The sequence below is a fragment of the Podarcis raffonei genome, chromosome 8, assembly GCF_027172205.1.
Source record: "Podarcis raffonei isolate rPodRaf1 chromosome 8, rPodRaf1.pri, whole genome shotgun sequence".
Taxonomy (NCBI): domain Eukaryota; kingdom Metazoa; phylum Chordata; class Lepidosauria; order Squamata; family Lacertidae; genus Podarcis; species Podarcis raffonei.
In genome coordinates, this window is record NC_070609.1 from 36,473,103 (window position 1) to 36,490,469 (window position 17,367).

Sequence of the window (17,367 nt, forward strand, 5' to 3'; positions counted from 1 at the left end):
AAAATGCAAAACTTACTGAGTGTAAGAACTCTGTGTCTTCAGTTTTAAGTCGGAGAAGCAAAAATTGAGAGGCACTAACCTGAATAGAGAGAGAACAGTATGTATGCTTATGCTGGTATTGTTGTATTTCAGGGACACTCGGAAGCCTACTGTCTCACTTTCTGCCGTCGGTAAGTACCAGTTGGTTAGGTGGAATTTGAAACATTGGCATAATATTTCACTCAGTAGTTGGTGTTAAGTGCCCTGCAAAGAAGAGGTCTTGGCACTGGTTTCCAGTAGCCCACAAGGTGTCCAACCTGTGGCATGCCTGCCACTATTGGAGCAGGCAGTAGCAGATCTGGCAATGGTATTAAGCAGCCTTCCTCAACCTGGCACCTTCCAGATGTTATGCCCTACAACTCCCATCAGCCCCAACTAGCATGGTTGTGGCGGGTGGGAGTAGTAGCCCTAAGTATGTGGAGAGCACCAGCTTGGGAGAGGCTAGCATAAAGTGTCAACTTCTGCCTTACTCAGACTTTATTTCAGCAGCATAATTTAGGACAGGGTAGGGGAGACATTTTGTTGGTGTTCTTGCTAAGGCATTGTGATCTAGAGCTTCTTGGCAATCTGCTGCAAATCACCAAGGAGTCTTCCAGTAGAGCCCAATCTACCTTTTGCCTATACCTGCGATAACCTATTTTTCAAATTTGACCCATGCCCCACTTGCCCAGACAGTTGCCTGCTGCATCAGTAGGCTGCAGATAAGCTGGCTTGGTTCTTGACTGGTGCCCTGGGCTGGCCTTCTCGGGTGGCTGTGCTGCACCCTGCAGCATTCTGTACTACGCCTCTGGTGACCACTCCATTTTTGAAAGCTCGTGCCCTATTCGTTGTCAATTATTTGTGCCCAGCAAGATACAATACCCAGGCTGGGCTTGACTTGACATCTCACTTGCATTTGCTGTGTCGTCGTCATACCCACCTGACCATACAACCTATTGGCATGTTGGTGTTCTTTTAAATTGTGTATGTGCTCTGTTCCTTCTGCAGCTGGTGCCTCCCAGGTAAAATGGAATAAGAAGAATGCCCACTGCTTGGCAACCAGCCATGACGGGGATGTGCGCATTTGGGACAGGCGGGTAAGTCACTGTTGCCCCTCTAAGGGAGATGGTTGTGGTCATCTCTTGTGCAAGCTTTCAAATGAAATCTCTTCTTGCAGAAACCCGGCACTGCGGTGGAGTACTTGGCTGCTCATCTCTCTAAAATCCATGGCCTGGACTGGCACCCAGACAATGAGAACATATTGGCTACGTCCAGCCAGGACAACTCTGTCAGGGTAGGTGGGCGGGTGGGGCTGGGTTTTGAGGGCCCTTAAGCCCAGTTCTGACATGGCGCTTACCTTTCAAACTGGCTGAAATGTGAACTTCACCAGCCAGGCAGGTGGAGAGTTCCAGTTGTGCTGGTCCCTGCCAGTCTTCACAGCCATTGGGGGCCACTGGGAAATGAATGGAGGGTATGTGTGGGCACCAACCCATTTTGAGGGAAGAGGTGTCCTGGTGAATAAGCAACCAGTCTTTTCCATGACTACTTTCCCATACTCCTTGCTGCATGTCACAGTTTGTGACACTGCCACAGGCTAAAAAACCATTGCAGTCTTTGGGCATCTTTGCATTTTGTTTTGCAAAAGCTGGATCTGCCTGTTTTTGTGTGTGTTCTTATATTTGTGAAGTTCCATCCATGTGCAGTGACCCTGTGCGGTAGCTTAGGCTGAGAGGTCAAAATGAGCTTCATGGCTGGCTGGGAACTTGAACCTTGGTCTCCCAGATTGCAACCCAACATTCTTAACCACTGCAACATACTGGCATAACATAACCTTTCCCCTAATGCAGGGGTGACTCACCTGAGGCCCTCCGAGTGTAGTTGGTTTCCAGCTCCCATCAGCCCCAGGCTAATGTGGCCAACAGGGGTGATGAGAGGCGAAGTCAGGCCACATTTGCAGGGCCAGGCATTCCCCATCCCTGCTTGAAAGCATCATAGCTTAAGGCAGTTTATAGGACTTTATGGGTCATTGCTTTCATTTTTTAATTATACCTGGTAGCTTTCAGAGAGGTGGTCTACTGAGTGCACTACTCTTACTTAGCTGTGTCTTTGGCCCAGTTCTAGCAAGAGGAGGGCAGCAGCATTTTGTTTCCAGACTGTTTTCAAGGATAGCCCTCCGCAGAACATATTTACCGGTACATTAATGGTGGTGACAAGGGCTTTTTCCTCTGAGGAGGGCCCCAGCTGTCTATTCTTGTGTTGATTAAAAAGCATTTCTAGCTTCAGGTGCCTTCTGGGTTTCTGGCGACCAGAACCAGGAAAACCCAAGATGTTACAGCTGTGTTTTCTGTAGCCAGGAGGCTTCTTTCAGATATGCACATGTCTTACTACTGCTAGAAAGTCCTGCCAATAGAAAGGATGACCTCTGCTCCCCTTTCTCAGTGTGATTGACAGGGGAGTGATGGGTGAGGTTTGTGGGCAAGCCAGGGGTGGTTTGTACCTTCAAATGATACATGGAGCCCAGGTACTAAAAATCCTTTATGAATACCCCAGTTCTTCAGTGGGATGTTATTCCAAATGGCATATGTACACTTACTGAAGGCCAGAAGTCCTTGCCACTCTGGCCATGTTGTAGTGCTCTTGTTGTGCTGTGATCTCCCAGGTGTGTGTATGTTGCTGCTGGTAAGTATCCTCTTCCTCCTCCTCCTGAACTGGCTTGTTATCTCTTTCGTTGAAGTTTTGGGATTACCGACAACCCCGAAAATACCTCAACATCCTGGCATGTCAGGTTCCTGTCTGGAAAGCCAGATACACGGTAAGGACAGAGCCAACTTGAGAAAGCTGGTAAGGCAAATGTTCAAAGAGAAAAGCATATTTATCTGTTTTCAAGTGATGGACATATGTATCTCAGCAGGGATGTCTTAAAAGAGGCTTTCCTCCTTTTCTCCCTTGCAGTGGGAATGACTCTTCTAAGTTTGCAAACTTAATCTAAGGTGTTTGTGTATCTCCTTCATACAAATATATCCCAAGCAAAAAAACAACCCTCCAACACTCCTAGGTTCACATGTTTACAACTAAGATGATGTAAGACCCTCTTCTTCTCTGCCTCATGGGTGGAGTAGGAAGTAGCAGAGGTGTCAGAGAAGAACAGTAATGAACAGCATGGAACAACTTGAGATTGCAGCCTGCTTCACTCTCCACCCAAGAGCCATAAGGAATAAAGCTTGTGAAAATCACTGAGGTTTGATACATTGGCACTGTTAATTACCACAAGAGCTGGGCACACACCCAGGGGTGTTCTGCTAACTGTCAGGTCTTTCAGATGTGATCACTCACACATTACAAAGATGCATGTGTATTGCCATGTTGTACCTTTTTTTGGTGGGGAAAGGGCAACTGAGAAACATTTCAGAGTTTCTGAACCTCCAACCTTCCCCTGTGACTTCTTTTAGCCTTTCAGCAATGGACTGGTGACAGTGATGGTGCCCCAGCTGCGGAGAGAGAACAGCCTCCTCCTCTGGAATGTCTTTGACCTGAACACACCGGTCCACACCTTTGTGGGGCACGATGATGTTGTGCTAGAATTCCAGTGGCGGAAGCAGAAGGAAGGTGCGTGACAGATGCGTCCTTCTCATAGTGGCTTCTGTGTGCCTGCTGGCTGTCTGGCCCACAAAGCACAGAGGTGGCTTTGCTGCTTAAAGCCCGTTCTGACTCTTTTCAGGCAGTGTGTTTTCAAATGCATTGTGTCTTCTCTGACTTCCCTCTCTGTGTCATGTCTCTCTGTTCTTTAACTTGTTCACTTAAAATTAAATTGCAGTAAACCATAAGAGACCCTCCCCCCAATTCTGCAACTGTATTTGCCGGGGCGTGGGAATCTGTGATGGCCAAAAGAAATTGAGAACTCTTGTCTAACTCTGCAGAGCAAAATGCCATGCATGACACAAGCAGGGAAAGGATATTGGGCACTTGTGTTACAAATATTGGGCTTAAGCTGCATTTCACACGGACTTCAACTTACCCATTCCTTTAATATCAAAGGAACATGGGCTGGTTTGAGCTCTTTGTATGTGATTTTTATTGAGTTTCGAAACAGGTGAAATCAAAAGAGTACATACAGAAGTGGGTCTACATGCAAAACCCAACATTGCCAGACATCATACAAAGATAATTCTAAATTCACCCTTCTCCCTCTCTCCCACCCTTGAGAGAGCAAAAGTACAAAAATGTGGGCCAAACATCTCAAGCAGAGTACAGAGATATGTCTTCAAAATACCAGACCATCTCAAAAGAGCCAGAGTTTAAACTCTTTAATCTGAAATGCCTTTCAGGATCCAAGGACTACCAGCTGGTCACCTGGTCTCGGGATCAGACACTTCGGATGTGGCGAGTTGATTGCCAGCTGCAACGGGTAAGTGGCAGGTGGCATAGTCTTTCCTTTTTTGTTTTGCTCAAAGTTGCAGATGTTAGAAACCAGAAAACATCTATTTGCCAGCTAAATTGTCCGGTATTTCCTCTTGTCCTGGGTCCATCTCCTGTTGTGGGGTTTGCTTTCTGTGCTTCTGTATCAAACCTCTTTCCTGTTCCTGACTTTATGGTGGTTTCAGCAGAATAAATCAAGCAAGTGGAACCCACCTTGAGTATCTGGATCAACCCTTTGCACTGGCAAAATCTCTTAATTCTGATAGAAGTTCATCACCTGCTTAAACATCAGCATGGAAGGACCATTGCACTAGTTTCCTTGGTCAACGTCTTCATCCCACTGCTCTTAGAGTCAGGAAGCATTCCCTCAATCTAGCCTACAGCTGCCTCACCAAAACCTGGGCCTTTTCTCCTTCCCTTTGGGGCCCTGGTCAAGAGCTGCCTGCCTTCTTTTGGTGGTGGAGGCGGTGGTGGTTCAGCAGTTGTGAAACACATAACTGTGTCTTTGTATCTTCTTTCCTCTAAGCCAGCATTCCTCAAACTGCAGTGTAAGCTCCCCTTGCCCCCAACAGGAAGGGGGCATGCAAGGTGTGCCAACAGGGAAGCTGTACAGTTTTGTCCACCTTTACAGATGATAAACCTATAAGCAAGCAAGGCTCAGGGTTTCCCAAAGTGTGGGTGGTGATCCCTTTGGGATGGTTGCAAGAAAGCAATAATGCAGGTGAGGTCTCTTGACTCTTGTGAGAATGTTGAAATGCTGCCAGGAGAGGGAGCATATTGGAGCTTACGGGGGAAAGCTGGTGTGGAGGTTATATGAACCGGGGCGAGGGTTGTGTGGGAGCTTGGAACAAGCAGCGTGAAGCCAGTGAGGTCTCTAGACAGAGATGGCGCAGAAATCCTAGCCAACTTGGAACTTGGGTGGGCATGTTTTCCAGTTGCACCATGTTTGCTGTGCCGCATCCATGGCCTGCTCTGTTTCTGCTTTGCTGCATTTGCTGCTTCTTGTTCCAGCTGTGCTCCAATGACCTCCTGGAAGGGGTGGAGGAGCTCATCGATGGGATTTCTCTCCTGCCAGAGCCAGACAAGGCCCTGCCTTCCCAAGAGACTGAGCCCCAGCAAAATGCCAACCATGGAGAAGAGGAAGGTGAGGCGAGGGGGTGCCTGGGTGGTTCGTGGAGCTGGCAGACTCTTCTGTGCCTTGTTTTGCATGTCGCTCTGAGGATGCCTCCCTCAACCATGTCCCATTCCCTCCCAGTATTACTATTATTAATTCATAAATTGAATTTAAAAACAAAAATGGAAGCAATAGCATTCTAAAACAGTTAAGACACTCCAAAAACAATTACAATTAAGAACATCTAAAAGTAGTTAGTTAAAAATATTCTTGCATCCAGTGATCTCAAGGTTGCTAGGAACAGTGGTCTTCAGCCATGCTTTCTAATTCCTCCTGAAAATTAATAATGTTGGGGACAGGTGCACCTAGCTAGGGAGGGCACTCCACAGCTGGCGAGCCATTACTGAAAAGGCCCTGTCACAGGGTCAACCCTGCTAACCCTGGCTCTATCTCTCAGTAGCTGCCTTGCCCTCCACCCTGACAGCCACAGTGGGCACCAGCCACCACCATGGATTCAAAGGCAGTATGTCTACAGAGAAAATTACCAGCAACAGATCTGTGCTGAACAAGCAGAGATGGTACATAAGTTGCTGAAAGCAATTAAGCCATTGGTCTTCAGTGGATGCTACACAACATGCTCTGGTGGGGGGGAGGGAAGGGGCACTTGTTAGTGAACAGAGTCTTCAGTGGGTGTTTGAATAGCATAAAAGGGAGCAGGCGAATGGGTGGGAGTTGCACAGGTGAGGCTCCACAACATCAGGAAGGGCTCTGTCCTGAGTTACAAAGACTTGCCTACAGGAGTTGCTCACTCTTTGCAGGTGGCAACTGAGTTGCATATCTGGACTTAGACCCTAGAAGAGGGCTTGGCAATGGTAGCCCTTGACTCATTTTAGGCAGGTGGCAAAGAGGAGAAGAGGTGGCAGAAAGTGTGAGGGGGGATGGACAGAGGGGGTGGTAGAAAAAGGGAAAGGGGTCTAGCTCCACCCTTTCCCACTTTTTACCCACTGCTGGTGTTATGTAGACCCTGACAGAATGCTGCTCTCAGGAGGAAAAGTTCTCAAAGAGTCCATTAGACTTCTATGAAGGAATAATCCTCCTGTCTGCCCCTGTCCAATTCCACTCTAATTCTCTCCTGATCACTCCCAAATGCCTGGCACTTTCAGCTTGTTGCCCCACCTCTCTCCACTTTCTCTGACTGTGGATGGGAGGAGGAGGGCACAGATCCTCAGCACTGCCTTCTCTCCCTGACAGCCTTGAAAGAAGACTCCCAGAAAAGTCTCCTGGTGGGGAAAAAGCTGGACCAGCTGGGGCTGCCTCAAACCTTGCAGCAGGAATTCTCTCTGATCAATGTGCAGATCCGAAACGTCAACATGGAGGTAGTTGAGGGAGGAGCCATGTCCTCCTGTTGGGTGTGCTGTTGCTTGAGAGGGTAGAATTCGCAATACTCTGCTGGATGGGGATTGTTTGCCCTCTTCTGGCAGGCTGTCTTTCTTGGGCCATGACTCTCTCCTTGACAGGCCAAGGGAATGGTTTGCAGAGACATCCCTGGCAGGGTTGCATCCATGATGCCCTCACTTTCTGGAGTATCGCTTAAGCAGAAAGCAGGGGAGGGGGGAGAGAATGTGGAAGCAGCCAGCCCAAATACTGAGTTGCATCCAGTGTTTTTACTTAGAATAGACCCATTGATATTAATGGTCATGACTCATTGAGGCCTCCTGAGTTTAGTGAGTCTGCCCAGAGTAGATCTGTAACATTGTTTTCAGCCATCCTCACCTTGAGCCCCATCTGCTTTTAGACTGCTCTGGTGGTGAATTTGCTTGTTTCATTATAAAATACAGTTCATTTATTTTTCCAAAATTGCTTTAAGCAGTATACAAAATCTGTTTTTGAAGTCTAAGGAAGAAGATACGTTTGTTAAAACAAAGATTGAGCCTTCAGGCAAGAACTTCACTTAAATTATTTGCTAAGTACGTACTTTAAGCGTAGCAACAACAATAGCAGCAGCAGTTTACAACAAAAAGAAATGTAACTTGGAAACTTCTATGATAATAACAATAGTGATGATCAAGAGAGGCTGGTTTATTAGGGTGAATAGGGCATTGCCCCACCAAGCTCGGTCTCCCACAGCCAGTCAGCCCCCCAGCCAACTTCTTTCTTACAACTGGTCTAGATGATAGTACTGGCTGTCAACTTCCTCCTTAGTCTCTGTGTTGACCTTACAGAACTCAGCAGAAAGGAGGATGGGGACAATTCCAGAACCACTTGGCTCAGCCCACCATTTGCTCTGGTCTCCTACTGTTGGTCTCCCTGCCTTCCACCAATAGAATCCAGTTCCAATGGGTACCAGCCACCACTGAGGATGATGATTATTGCAGGGTCCAGGTTGAGTCTGGTCCCCTTGCGGACCTCCACTGTTCCTTGAAGTAGGTCAGTGCAACTGGATCCACTAACAAAATATTCTCCTAACATCTCCTCTGTTCCTCCATTGGCTTTGGCAGATGGATGCTGTAAATCGTAGCTGCACCGTCTCCGTGCACTGCAGCAACCACAGGGTCAAGATGCTGGTGATGTTCCCTGCTCAGTATCCCAACAATGCTGCCCCCTCCTTCCAGTTTGTCAATCAGACCACCATCCCCTCCACCATGAAGGCCAAGCTGCTGAAGGTGGGTCTGCAAGCGAGCAATTCTGGCAGGTGGGGTGGCAGAAGGCTGTGGACGTCCGGGAACAGGGAGGGTCTCCGCATTGGCTGCCTACCCATGAATTCTGTCCCAAGGAACCCTCAGTCCTGGAGCCTTGATCATTGTTTGAGTGTGTGGAGAAGCTGGGTGTGTGTGTGTGTGTGTGTGTGTGTGTGTTCATGACCCAAACCATTCACATAGTATGCGGGGGTCTCTTGCAGATCCTGAAGGACACTTCAATGCAGAAGGTGAAACGGAATCAGTGCTGCCTGGAGCCCTGTCTGCGCCAGTTGGTCTCCTGTCTGGAGTCTGTTGTGGTAGGAAATGGCTTTCAGCGCCAACCTGTCTTCTCATTTTGCCCTAGGCTCCTTGACCTTTGTTTGGAAAAAACCTCCTAGTACCCCTTTATTCTTTACAAATCCAGAGTGGTTTACAACAGATTTAAAAACTTGTCCATAGTAGCTTTCCATGCTTTCAGTTTTTAGCATTGTATTGCTAAAGCAGAAGCACAGAAACCACATTGGGCAGAGATGCCAAAATTGGCCTATCTGCAGAGAGGGTTTCTGATTCTCAAGCTGGCTGGCCCTTGTCACTGGCATGTGGGTTGCTGCCGAGGCTGGGTAGCAGGTTTCTCATCTTATGAATGTTCTGATTCCTGCTTTGCAAAACATTTTGTGCCACTGACAGGAAATGTTCCTCAAACCCAAAGGGGGCATATTCCACTGCCCTCTTCTCCTTTCTGTAAACCAGACACCAGTCATGCAAGTTGCATGCTCTGCGGCAGACTGAGGACTGGGCTACCAGGAACAGCACTTCTGTGCACCTCTGCTGTGGGATTTGGAAGCGCTTTGAAATCCCCATCTAGAAGTGCCCTTAAGCCTTAAGAACTAAGCCCTGGTTGGCCACAAAGTGTTCTTCTTTGGCCTTGTTTTTCTACCACTGTGGCAAATGCTTTCTGATTCAGGAAGAGAGTCTCCTTACGGACCACAATAGAAAATGGCAACAACAAATGATGTATCTGGGTTCATTCTGCTGCCTTCCAGTCCTAAGAGACACCTCTCCATTGGCTCTATGCTTTTTCCTTTTAAAAGCAGAAAGCTGACTAGCGTTGAGTTTCTGTGTGTGGTGACAAGACACTCAATTCCCACATGAGTAGCGTGATTGCAGGCCAGGGGGAATAGCAGCCCTGCTGTACCTTGCAGTTAAAAATACACAACGATAAGGGTCCTTAGATAACAGTGCATGCAAGACAAAAAGACCCAAAATATGAAAATGGTACTGTATAGAACTCTTAAGAACATGTATATGAACAGTGATAAGAACAGTGATACATAATGTTACATAACATAACAGTGATACATAATGTTGCAGTTAAACAACAGGATAGTATAACAAATATATATATGAACTCAACACTGGCTGAAAGTCTGTTTTGTCTAATTGGTTGTTTTCAATTCTGCCTGATAAATCTACTATCCTTAGGTAGAGTAGTAATGCTACTCCCATGTGCCTTCGCTTTAAACATGGCAAACTGGGAAAGTTTAAAAGGGGACCTGGCTGACCCTGCAGGCCTGCACAGTAATGTAGGAAAGTGCCTGATCCCAGCTCATGCTGTGTCCATCCATCCCCATTTTGCTTCCTGTGATTGGCAGCAGCCCTCTGGAGCGTCAGACAAAAAGAGCTTTCCGGGATAGCTTTAACTGGGGTTGCCAGAGATAGAACCTGGGACTGCCTGCCTGCAACGCATGCGCTCTACCTTAGAGCTATGCCCCCTCCTTGACATATTGGCATGTTGGTGTTTCAGTATGAAAGCCCAGTTGTCAAGATGATGGGCTCCATGCATGCAACTCTTAATCTGTTTTCTGTTTCAGAACCAGGAGGACAGCTCCTCCAGCAACCCCTATGCACTCCCAAACTCCGTCACGCCGCCCTTGCCAACATTCCCCAGGGTCTCGAATGCTTACGGCTCCTATCAGGATTCCAACATCCCATTTCCACGCACCTCTGGAGCCAGGTTTTGTGGGGCAGGTTGGTAGACTCTTAAGCATGTGAAGCTAGAGAAGGGCAGGGAAATGGTCAGGGCTCCCAGCTCGGATCTTATCAGAGCTTTCCACCAAGAGGAGAAGGGTGTGAGTGAGTGTGGCAAGGGTACATCACTGTGCCCTCACCCCCTTTTCCTTTGCCTGCGCAGGAAGCTGTTGCTACAGTGCTGTCGCTGCAGCATCAGAAAACCTGCCCTCAAAATGAGGGAGCCAATTTACGCGGTTTGCGGACAACCCTACAAGCAAATTGACATGATTCTGGGCATCTAGAAATCTTTGTCTTAAAATCTTAGTTTCCAGGAGTGGAATAGAATTGGCAGCTTTGCAAAAAAAATAAAATAAAAATACTTTGAGTGCATATTCTAGGTTTCCAGTTACAGGATTAGGTTCCCTTTCCTCCAGTTTATTTACTAATCTATGTATATAGCAAGGGAGCAAATTTCTATGTATTTTTTTAAAAAAGAAAACCTGTTTGAGACAGAATAAGATTTATGATTTTGTCAGGGAGTAGGGAAGGCTTGGGTGCTACACTGGCCAAAGGAGTTGCATCCTACCAAACACCAATTTTAAGCCCTTAACGAATTTGCCCCTCAGATTTGCTGAGTAAAACCTGCATTCTTATAAAACAGTTCTTTCTTGAAAAGATAAGCAGAAAATGGGTAGAATTGCCTAATCTTTAGCAAAGTGGTATCAGCTTAAGAAACTAACCCTGAACAAAGCCCAAATTAGAGCAATGGTATTCAGACTTCTGTGCTTAGGGAGCAAATTCCCCACCCATTTGTCAGCTGTGGGCAGGAATTCTTGATAGCATTCTAGACTAGAGTGCAACCTCCCCCCACCCCCCACCTTTGATTTCTGGGCAGTTGTGGGAGCATGACAATGCTTGGCATGCTATGTGTCCCTAGGCTAAATATGAGCCATGCGTTTGACATCTAGTATAGAAGTTGCAGGTTGGACAGATACAGTGGCGTAGCGTGGGTTGTCAGCACCCGGGGCAAGGCAAGTAATTTGCACCCCCTAACCCATGGATTTGCGCCCCCTAACCCGTGGATTTGCCCTAACCCCAGATGTTGCGCCCGGTGCGGCCGGCCCCCCCTGCACCCCCCACGCTACGCCACTGGACAGATATGCCTTTACTTGAACTGTGTGATTGATTCTGTCTGCAAGATATGGGGGAAAGGAAAAGTGCAGCAAGGGGTCAAAGCCCCTGGCCATTGGAGATCTTGGCTGGCCTTGACCCCAGGCTTTGCAGTACTGCATTGTGTGCTTGGCCAGAATAGACACAGCCCTGATTAAAGCTGCCTTCCTGTGGGAAGACACTTAAATAACCATCCTTTCTAACTATAGAAGTGGCACCAACTTTTACTTTGGAAGCTATGTTCTTCAGTGCAGGATCTCTCATCTTCACAGGGTACTTGGTGTACTTCACGCGTCCCATGACGATGCACCGCGCAGTCTCCCCTACAGAACCAACCCCCCGGTAAGTACGTGGGTAGCTGCAGGAAATGACTGTTGTGGAAGCCATCTCAGCAGCAAGAGGTGTGCTCATGGCAATGCCCAGGCTCCTCTTCCTCTTTTCTGAATGAGGGAGGTGGAGTTTCAGTTTTGGCTATTGGAATGACCCATGACTCAGTAGAAACACATAAGCTTTGCCCATAGAAGGTCCCAGGTTCATCCCTTTGGCTCTCGGGTACCAGGGCCAGGAAGAATTTGTGCCTGAGACTTTAGGAAAACATTATCGCCGAGAGTAGACTGTAGTGTGCTAGATAGAACAGGGGTCACCGAAATGGTGCTCACAGTTACACATGCACCATCGGAGGCCTTCCCAGGTGTCCACAGGGTCCCCTCCACTGCTGAGAATTTAGTCTTGAAAGAAACATCCTATTGTATAGCATAGGTTGTGGTGTGTGTCATGCTCCCATAATAGTTTCTCAGGTTTGCAGATGTGCCCACGGGCCCTGAACCTTTGGCAAGCTCTGGGATAGACCAACGGCCTGACTCAGTTTATGACAGTTTCCTATGCTTCTGCTGTGCCCTTTGCCTCAGTCCCTGCTTCCTGTGATGCTGCATGGGACTGACTGTTAGCTCAGCTTTCAGGAACGTGTATCTTGTGTTCAGATCCCTGTCAGCCCTCTCAGCCTACCATAGTGGCCTCATCACTCCCATGAAGATCCGTACAGAGACCCCTGGCAACCTGCGCTTGTACGGTGGGAGCCCTACACGCAACGAGAAGGAGCAAGTCTCCATCAGTTCCTTCTACTATAAGGAGAGGGTAAGTGTATGGTCTGTGGAGCTTCCTCGCTGCCTCATTTCCAGCCATTTAGTCTTGTTGGAGATCACTCCCCTTAACAGCACTCTTGCAGGGTGGAGGGCAGGATTTGCCTGTCCTGTAATAGAAGCCCAAGGAGACACCTTGGATGAGCTGTTCTGCTGGCTCTCTTTGGGATGCTCTTGATTCTTCCTTTCTTAGCATTATGCCTTCACTTACTGGAAAACGCCAGCTATCTGCAATTAGGGACTTGTCCAGCTGCTAGGTTTTTTATGCATCTGAGTGGTCCTTGGGTGGACCTTGCAAGAATTCTATAGGGGTGCCTCACAGCTCTGTGGATTTCTGTGTGCAAGCAACTGACTGTGTGGCACAAGAGGGCAGGCTTTTTACACTTGGGTCACACTGGGGTCCATCAGGGAGCATGGAAATCTGCCAACCTGGGTTGCAAAGGCTACGATATTGCCTCCTGCTGCCCGCTTACTTGAGAGCTGGGCTTGTTGACTGGCTCGTGCTGAGCACCTCCACTTGCCAGAGATAATTGGTTAGGTGTCCCAGGGCAGACTTACCACATCTAGTTCCTGCCCACTTTGGAAGAGCTTGAATGGCCCTTATTTAATGAAACCCCATAGGACACAGCTGTGACTATCTTCTTGGCAGTCTTGGAGTTCCCCACGCCATCATATACTGTACGGTGGCCTAAAATGACGATCTTGAGAGTGAGCTAAAAAAAACTTAACTGAGCTGATGCACTTAGAATCAGGGCTTTGGGGCTCTTTGAGCTGGTCGCACTAGGCTCAACTTTCCCAGTGCTATCAGCAGTTAGCAGCTTCACAAAACCTGATGAGACCCTCTCCCCAGCGTGGCATGTGCCACTTTGAGCTACCCAGGTTCCCTGAAGGCTGAGTTTGCAGGGGTCTCATTTTGGAAGGAGTCTTTTGCTCTTGAAGCTTTATCTAGTCCTGCCTATTTTGGGGCCTTTCGGGGATTGGAATGCACAGGGACTGGGAGGCCCAACTGACAGTTTTAAAGTGATGAAATAAAACAGAGTTGCACAGGGCTTTTCCCTGTTGGAAATTCCTGTGCTCTTGGGTCAGTAATTGAGTATTTAATCTGAATCATGGGAAGCATATTGTTGGGAAGCAGTGTGTGAAATGCCAGCACCCCAGAAGCTATCCATGCTGCCTGGATAGGTGGAGGGATTGGCACAGGTTGATGGCTCTTCACATCTAGATGCCTTGCATTTGCTGCGCACTGATGGGGGGTCATCTGAGCTCCCTTTCTTAGCAGCTAATTATTTCCTAGGAATTTGTGTGGGTTAAATTAGCCACAGGGGAAAAGAGATAAGGAAAGGGAAACAACCACCTGAGGGGTGTAGCCAGCAGGACCTTCCTGCCTGTGTATTTGACTGCTCTGTGTCTTATAGGACTCAGAGGACTCAAGGCCTCTGACCTCAGTGTCACTGTCAGCAGCGCTAGTTGCATGAGACACTTCCCTTTACGCAGTGAAGGAAGAACAGGGGTGGGGAACCTGTGCCCCTCCAGCTGTGGTTGGACTTCTGCTCCCATCTCCCTTGACCATTAGCCATGCTGGCTTGGACTAATGGGAGAGTTGGGAGTCCAGTAACATCTGGAGTGCCACAGGTTTCCCTATCCCTGGAATAGAGGATTGATATGAGGACCAGCGAGGATTCATATGACATCTTAGGGAAACTTGCTTCTGTTGTGTTTTTTGTGGGAAGTGGTCATGAGTATGTTTTGTCTGTAGAGGGCCACAGGTTCAGCCCCTGCAATGGCAGATTGCAGGCTTTTGTCTGCAACTTGGGAGAGGTCTGGCTCTCAGAGTAGATAGCACTGTGTCACTCCTCTAGAGGGCAGACCTTTCCATCTTTCCTGTGCTGAATCAGAATAAGAAGGCCCTTGGCTGCCCTGGAATGGCACATCTCTGACTGGTCCACAGCTGGCCTCTGCCCTTGGTGCAGCACGAGGCCCCTTGGCTCATGAGTTTCTCAGCTCTGTGTTCTTTTCTTCCTCTTCTCCTTCTCTCAACGGCTCACCTTCTTCCCTCCTTCCCCTCCTGGGCATAACATTCTCATGCACAGATGTCGCCTTGCTCTGCCAGACGGCGTTGGTCCATACAAGCAATTAACGACTTCCCGGTACTGTTTGCTGTGTTACTGCTGCCCTTGACTAACTGTCCGCTCCCCATGGGCCCAAGAATAACCTGCCACCTGCCTGGCTTTGCGTAACCCTGACTGTAGCTGGGGAGGACAACTGACTTGGGTGGGTGGAGGAATCAGGGCAGTGGGAGGGAAGGCATCCTGTGCTTATGTGAGGTGGTACTTCAGAGTCGGTTGTGGTTTCTAGGACAACCAGGATGATTATATAGCTTTAATGCTTGGTGCTAATTGGAGCAAGATAATACTCTACCTTGGTCAGACCCCACCTGGAGTCCCATAACCAATTCTGGGCACCACAGTTTAAGAAGGATATTGACAAGCTGGAGTTTCTGTAGAGGAGGACAAGCAAATTGATAAAGGGCCTGGAAACCAGGCCTTATGAGGAGTGGTTGAGGGAGTTATGGATATTTAGCCTGTTGAAGAGAAGATTAAGAGGTGATATTATAGCCATCTTCAAATATCTGAAGGGCTGTCACATGGAGAATGGAGTGAGCTTGTTTTCTGCTGCTTCAGAGGGGAGGACCTGAACCAGTGGATTCAAATTTCAAGGAAGTAGATTCTGTCTCAACATAAAGAAGAACTTTCTGAGAGTAAGAGCTGTTTGACAGTGGAATGGATTACCTCAGAAGGTCGTGAACTGTCCTCCATTGGAAGTTTTTTAACAGAGGGATGGACATCTCTCAGGGATTCTTTAGTTGTGATTCGTGCATTGGATTGGAGTAGCCTATGAATAGGCTCTCTGACAGGGATGTTGGGTGGGGAGCTTCCTTTTTTCCATGCAGTATGTGGTCTAGGGTGTAGAAACAAGCTTCTTAAGAATGTTGGCCCTGGCAAGTCCAGGGCTGTTAAGGGCGTTTAAGAGGCCAAGCAATCCCCTGGTTCAGATCTTGTTTGTGCCATGAACTCACTAGGAAAGCCTTAGGCAAGTCTGTGGCCAGCCTCTTGGTGTCTGCTTCACATCTGCAAGACAAGGATAATAACAATACTGACCTACCTTTCGGGGTGGTTGCAACAATTATGCTTGCATACGTGAAGCCCTCTGAACCAACCACAGCATTAATAGGAATGCCAGTTGTTATGGTTGCTCTTCATTGCTATAAAAGTTTTGTGAAAGATTCATTGGAAATTCCTGGTGCAATCCGTGTGGTGCAATCCGTGTGGTGCAATCTGTTTGGTGCAATCCATGTGGATTGCAATCCATGTGGCTGTTCAGATCTTTGGTCCTCTGAGGATGGGGCTTGGGTGCCCTCTAGATCCCTGCCCCTCCTTGGGAGAGCAAACTCTGCAAAATAGGTGAGCTTGCCTAATTTACATAATTTCTACAGAGCATTTCATTCAGCTTGCCTGTGCCTGAAATATGCTTTCCCCCTGTGCAACAGTGGTTGGGGTGAAGAGCTGTAGGGTAAGTAAGTCTGAGGAGGGGGTGTTCTTTCCAGAACCCCCACCCCACCTCACTATGAAGTCCTTCATCCAAGGCACCATTGCCATCATGTGTGAGGAATGGGTCCTCCTTTGGGGGGAAAAGCCACTAAGCCTCTTGCAGTAGTATCAGTGCTGGAAGGAGTGGAACAATGTAATGCTGGAGCTATGATGTTGAAGAAGGAGATGGAATTCATGGAAGGAGGACTCTGTGTACAATTTGAAATCATCTGAGGGGGGAAAGTGGCAATGGCTCCTGCAATACTTTTGAAAAAAGGATGGAAATACAGGAAGTGGGAAATCAACTTTTTTCTAAATGACAAAGATGGAAGCCCATGGCCAAATGGAATTGGAAGATATGGATACATCTTTAGGGGCTGTGAATTAATGTCTACATAATTTGTTAGCAAGTCCTGATAATACACACAAGTGTAGCATAAGGCTGAGTCAGCAGTTAGACTCGCCAGTAGACCCATCAAGTCAAAGCAAGTATTTTGCCTTCCCAAGTCTATGCTGCTAGTGCCATCCTCTAAGCAAGGTGGCAGCAGCTGAGTTGCAACCAACATTGGGGGGTGACATCCCACCAGGCCTCCTGTGGGGAGGGGGCTGAGTCCCATTCCAGCAGACATTGAGGTGGGGAGCTGTGGAGGCCTCAGCCCCATAGAGTTGGCAGGCCTGGGCAGCAAAGACATTGAGGGACATAATTTTTAATCAATTATGAATATTGTCTTATTATATAAAGAATAAGGACTGAATGTCTTTTTAAAGTCTGGAGGTAAAGTTGTGAGATTGGACTGGAGGCTTACTTATAATAACTCTACAAACTCTTTTGGAATTCTTGGATGGGAAGGAAAAGGAATGAACCTGCGGTGCCGGGATTTAATATCAGGAAAACATCAGCTAGTAGAGGGAGGAATAACTGGACGTTACTCTGGATTGAACACTGGATTATTAGAAATTTTTGTCGACACAACTGAAAGATGGATAGTTTGAAGTCACTTTTACACACACACGTACACTCTGTTATTATTCTTATCTCTCTGTCAGCTTGCTTCTTTCTTTGTTTTGTTTCTGTTTTTATTGTATGCTGAAAAGTCTTAATAAAATTATATTTTTTAAAAAGGAATGGATCCCCTTACCAGTCTCTCCTTCCACATCAGGCAATGGGCTTTGGTGGTGGTAGCAGAGACCTGGCAGGAGGAGAGTCTTTTCTTGCCCAGGGCCAGTTCAGCTGA

General features: G+C 47.7%; 1 protein-coding gene across 3 annotated transcripts in view; it reads left to right on the forward strand.

The window, feature by feature from the left end:
* Positions 1 to 17,367, forward strand: part of WDR59 (WD repeat domain 59) — a 43,826-nt gene that overhangs the window by 15,406 nt on the left and 11,053 nt on the right. For all 3 annotated transcript variants that reach the window (XM_053399260.1, XM_053399261.1, XM_053399262.1), the window contains 13 exons: positions 133 to 170; positions 1,027 to 1,115; positions 1,196 to 1,312; positions 2,753 to 2,830; positions 3,468 to 3,624; positions 4,344 to 4,423; positions 5,446 to 5,578; positions 6,800 to 6,924; positions 8,047 to 8,211; positions 8,448 to 8,543; positions 10,098 to 10,254; positions 11,679 to 11,748; positions 12,387 to 12,540. In XM_053399260.1, coding sequence (XP_053255235.1) covers positions 133 to 170; positions 1,027 to 1,115; positions 1,196 to 1,312; positions 2,753 to 2,830; positions 3,468 to 3,624; positions 4,344 to 4,423; positions 5,446 to 5,578; positions 6,800 to 6,924; positions 8,047 to 8,211; positions 8,448 to 8,543; positions 10,098 to 10,254; positions 11,679 to 11,748; positions 12,387 to 12,540 — 1,459 coding nt within the window. The remainder of the gene's footprint in view (positions 1 to 132; positions 171 to 1,026; positions 1,116 to 1,195; positions 1,313 to 2,752; positions 2,831 to 3,467; positions 3,625 to 4,343; positions 4,424 to 5,445; positions 5,579 to 6,799; positions 6,925 to 8,046; positions 8,212 to 8,447; positions 8,544 to 10,097; positions 10,255 to 11,678; positions 11,749 to 12,386; positions 12,541 to 17,367) is intronic.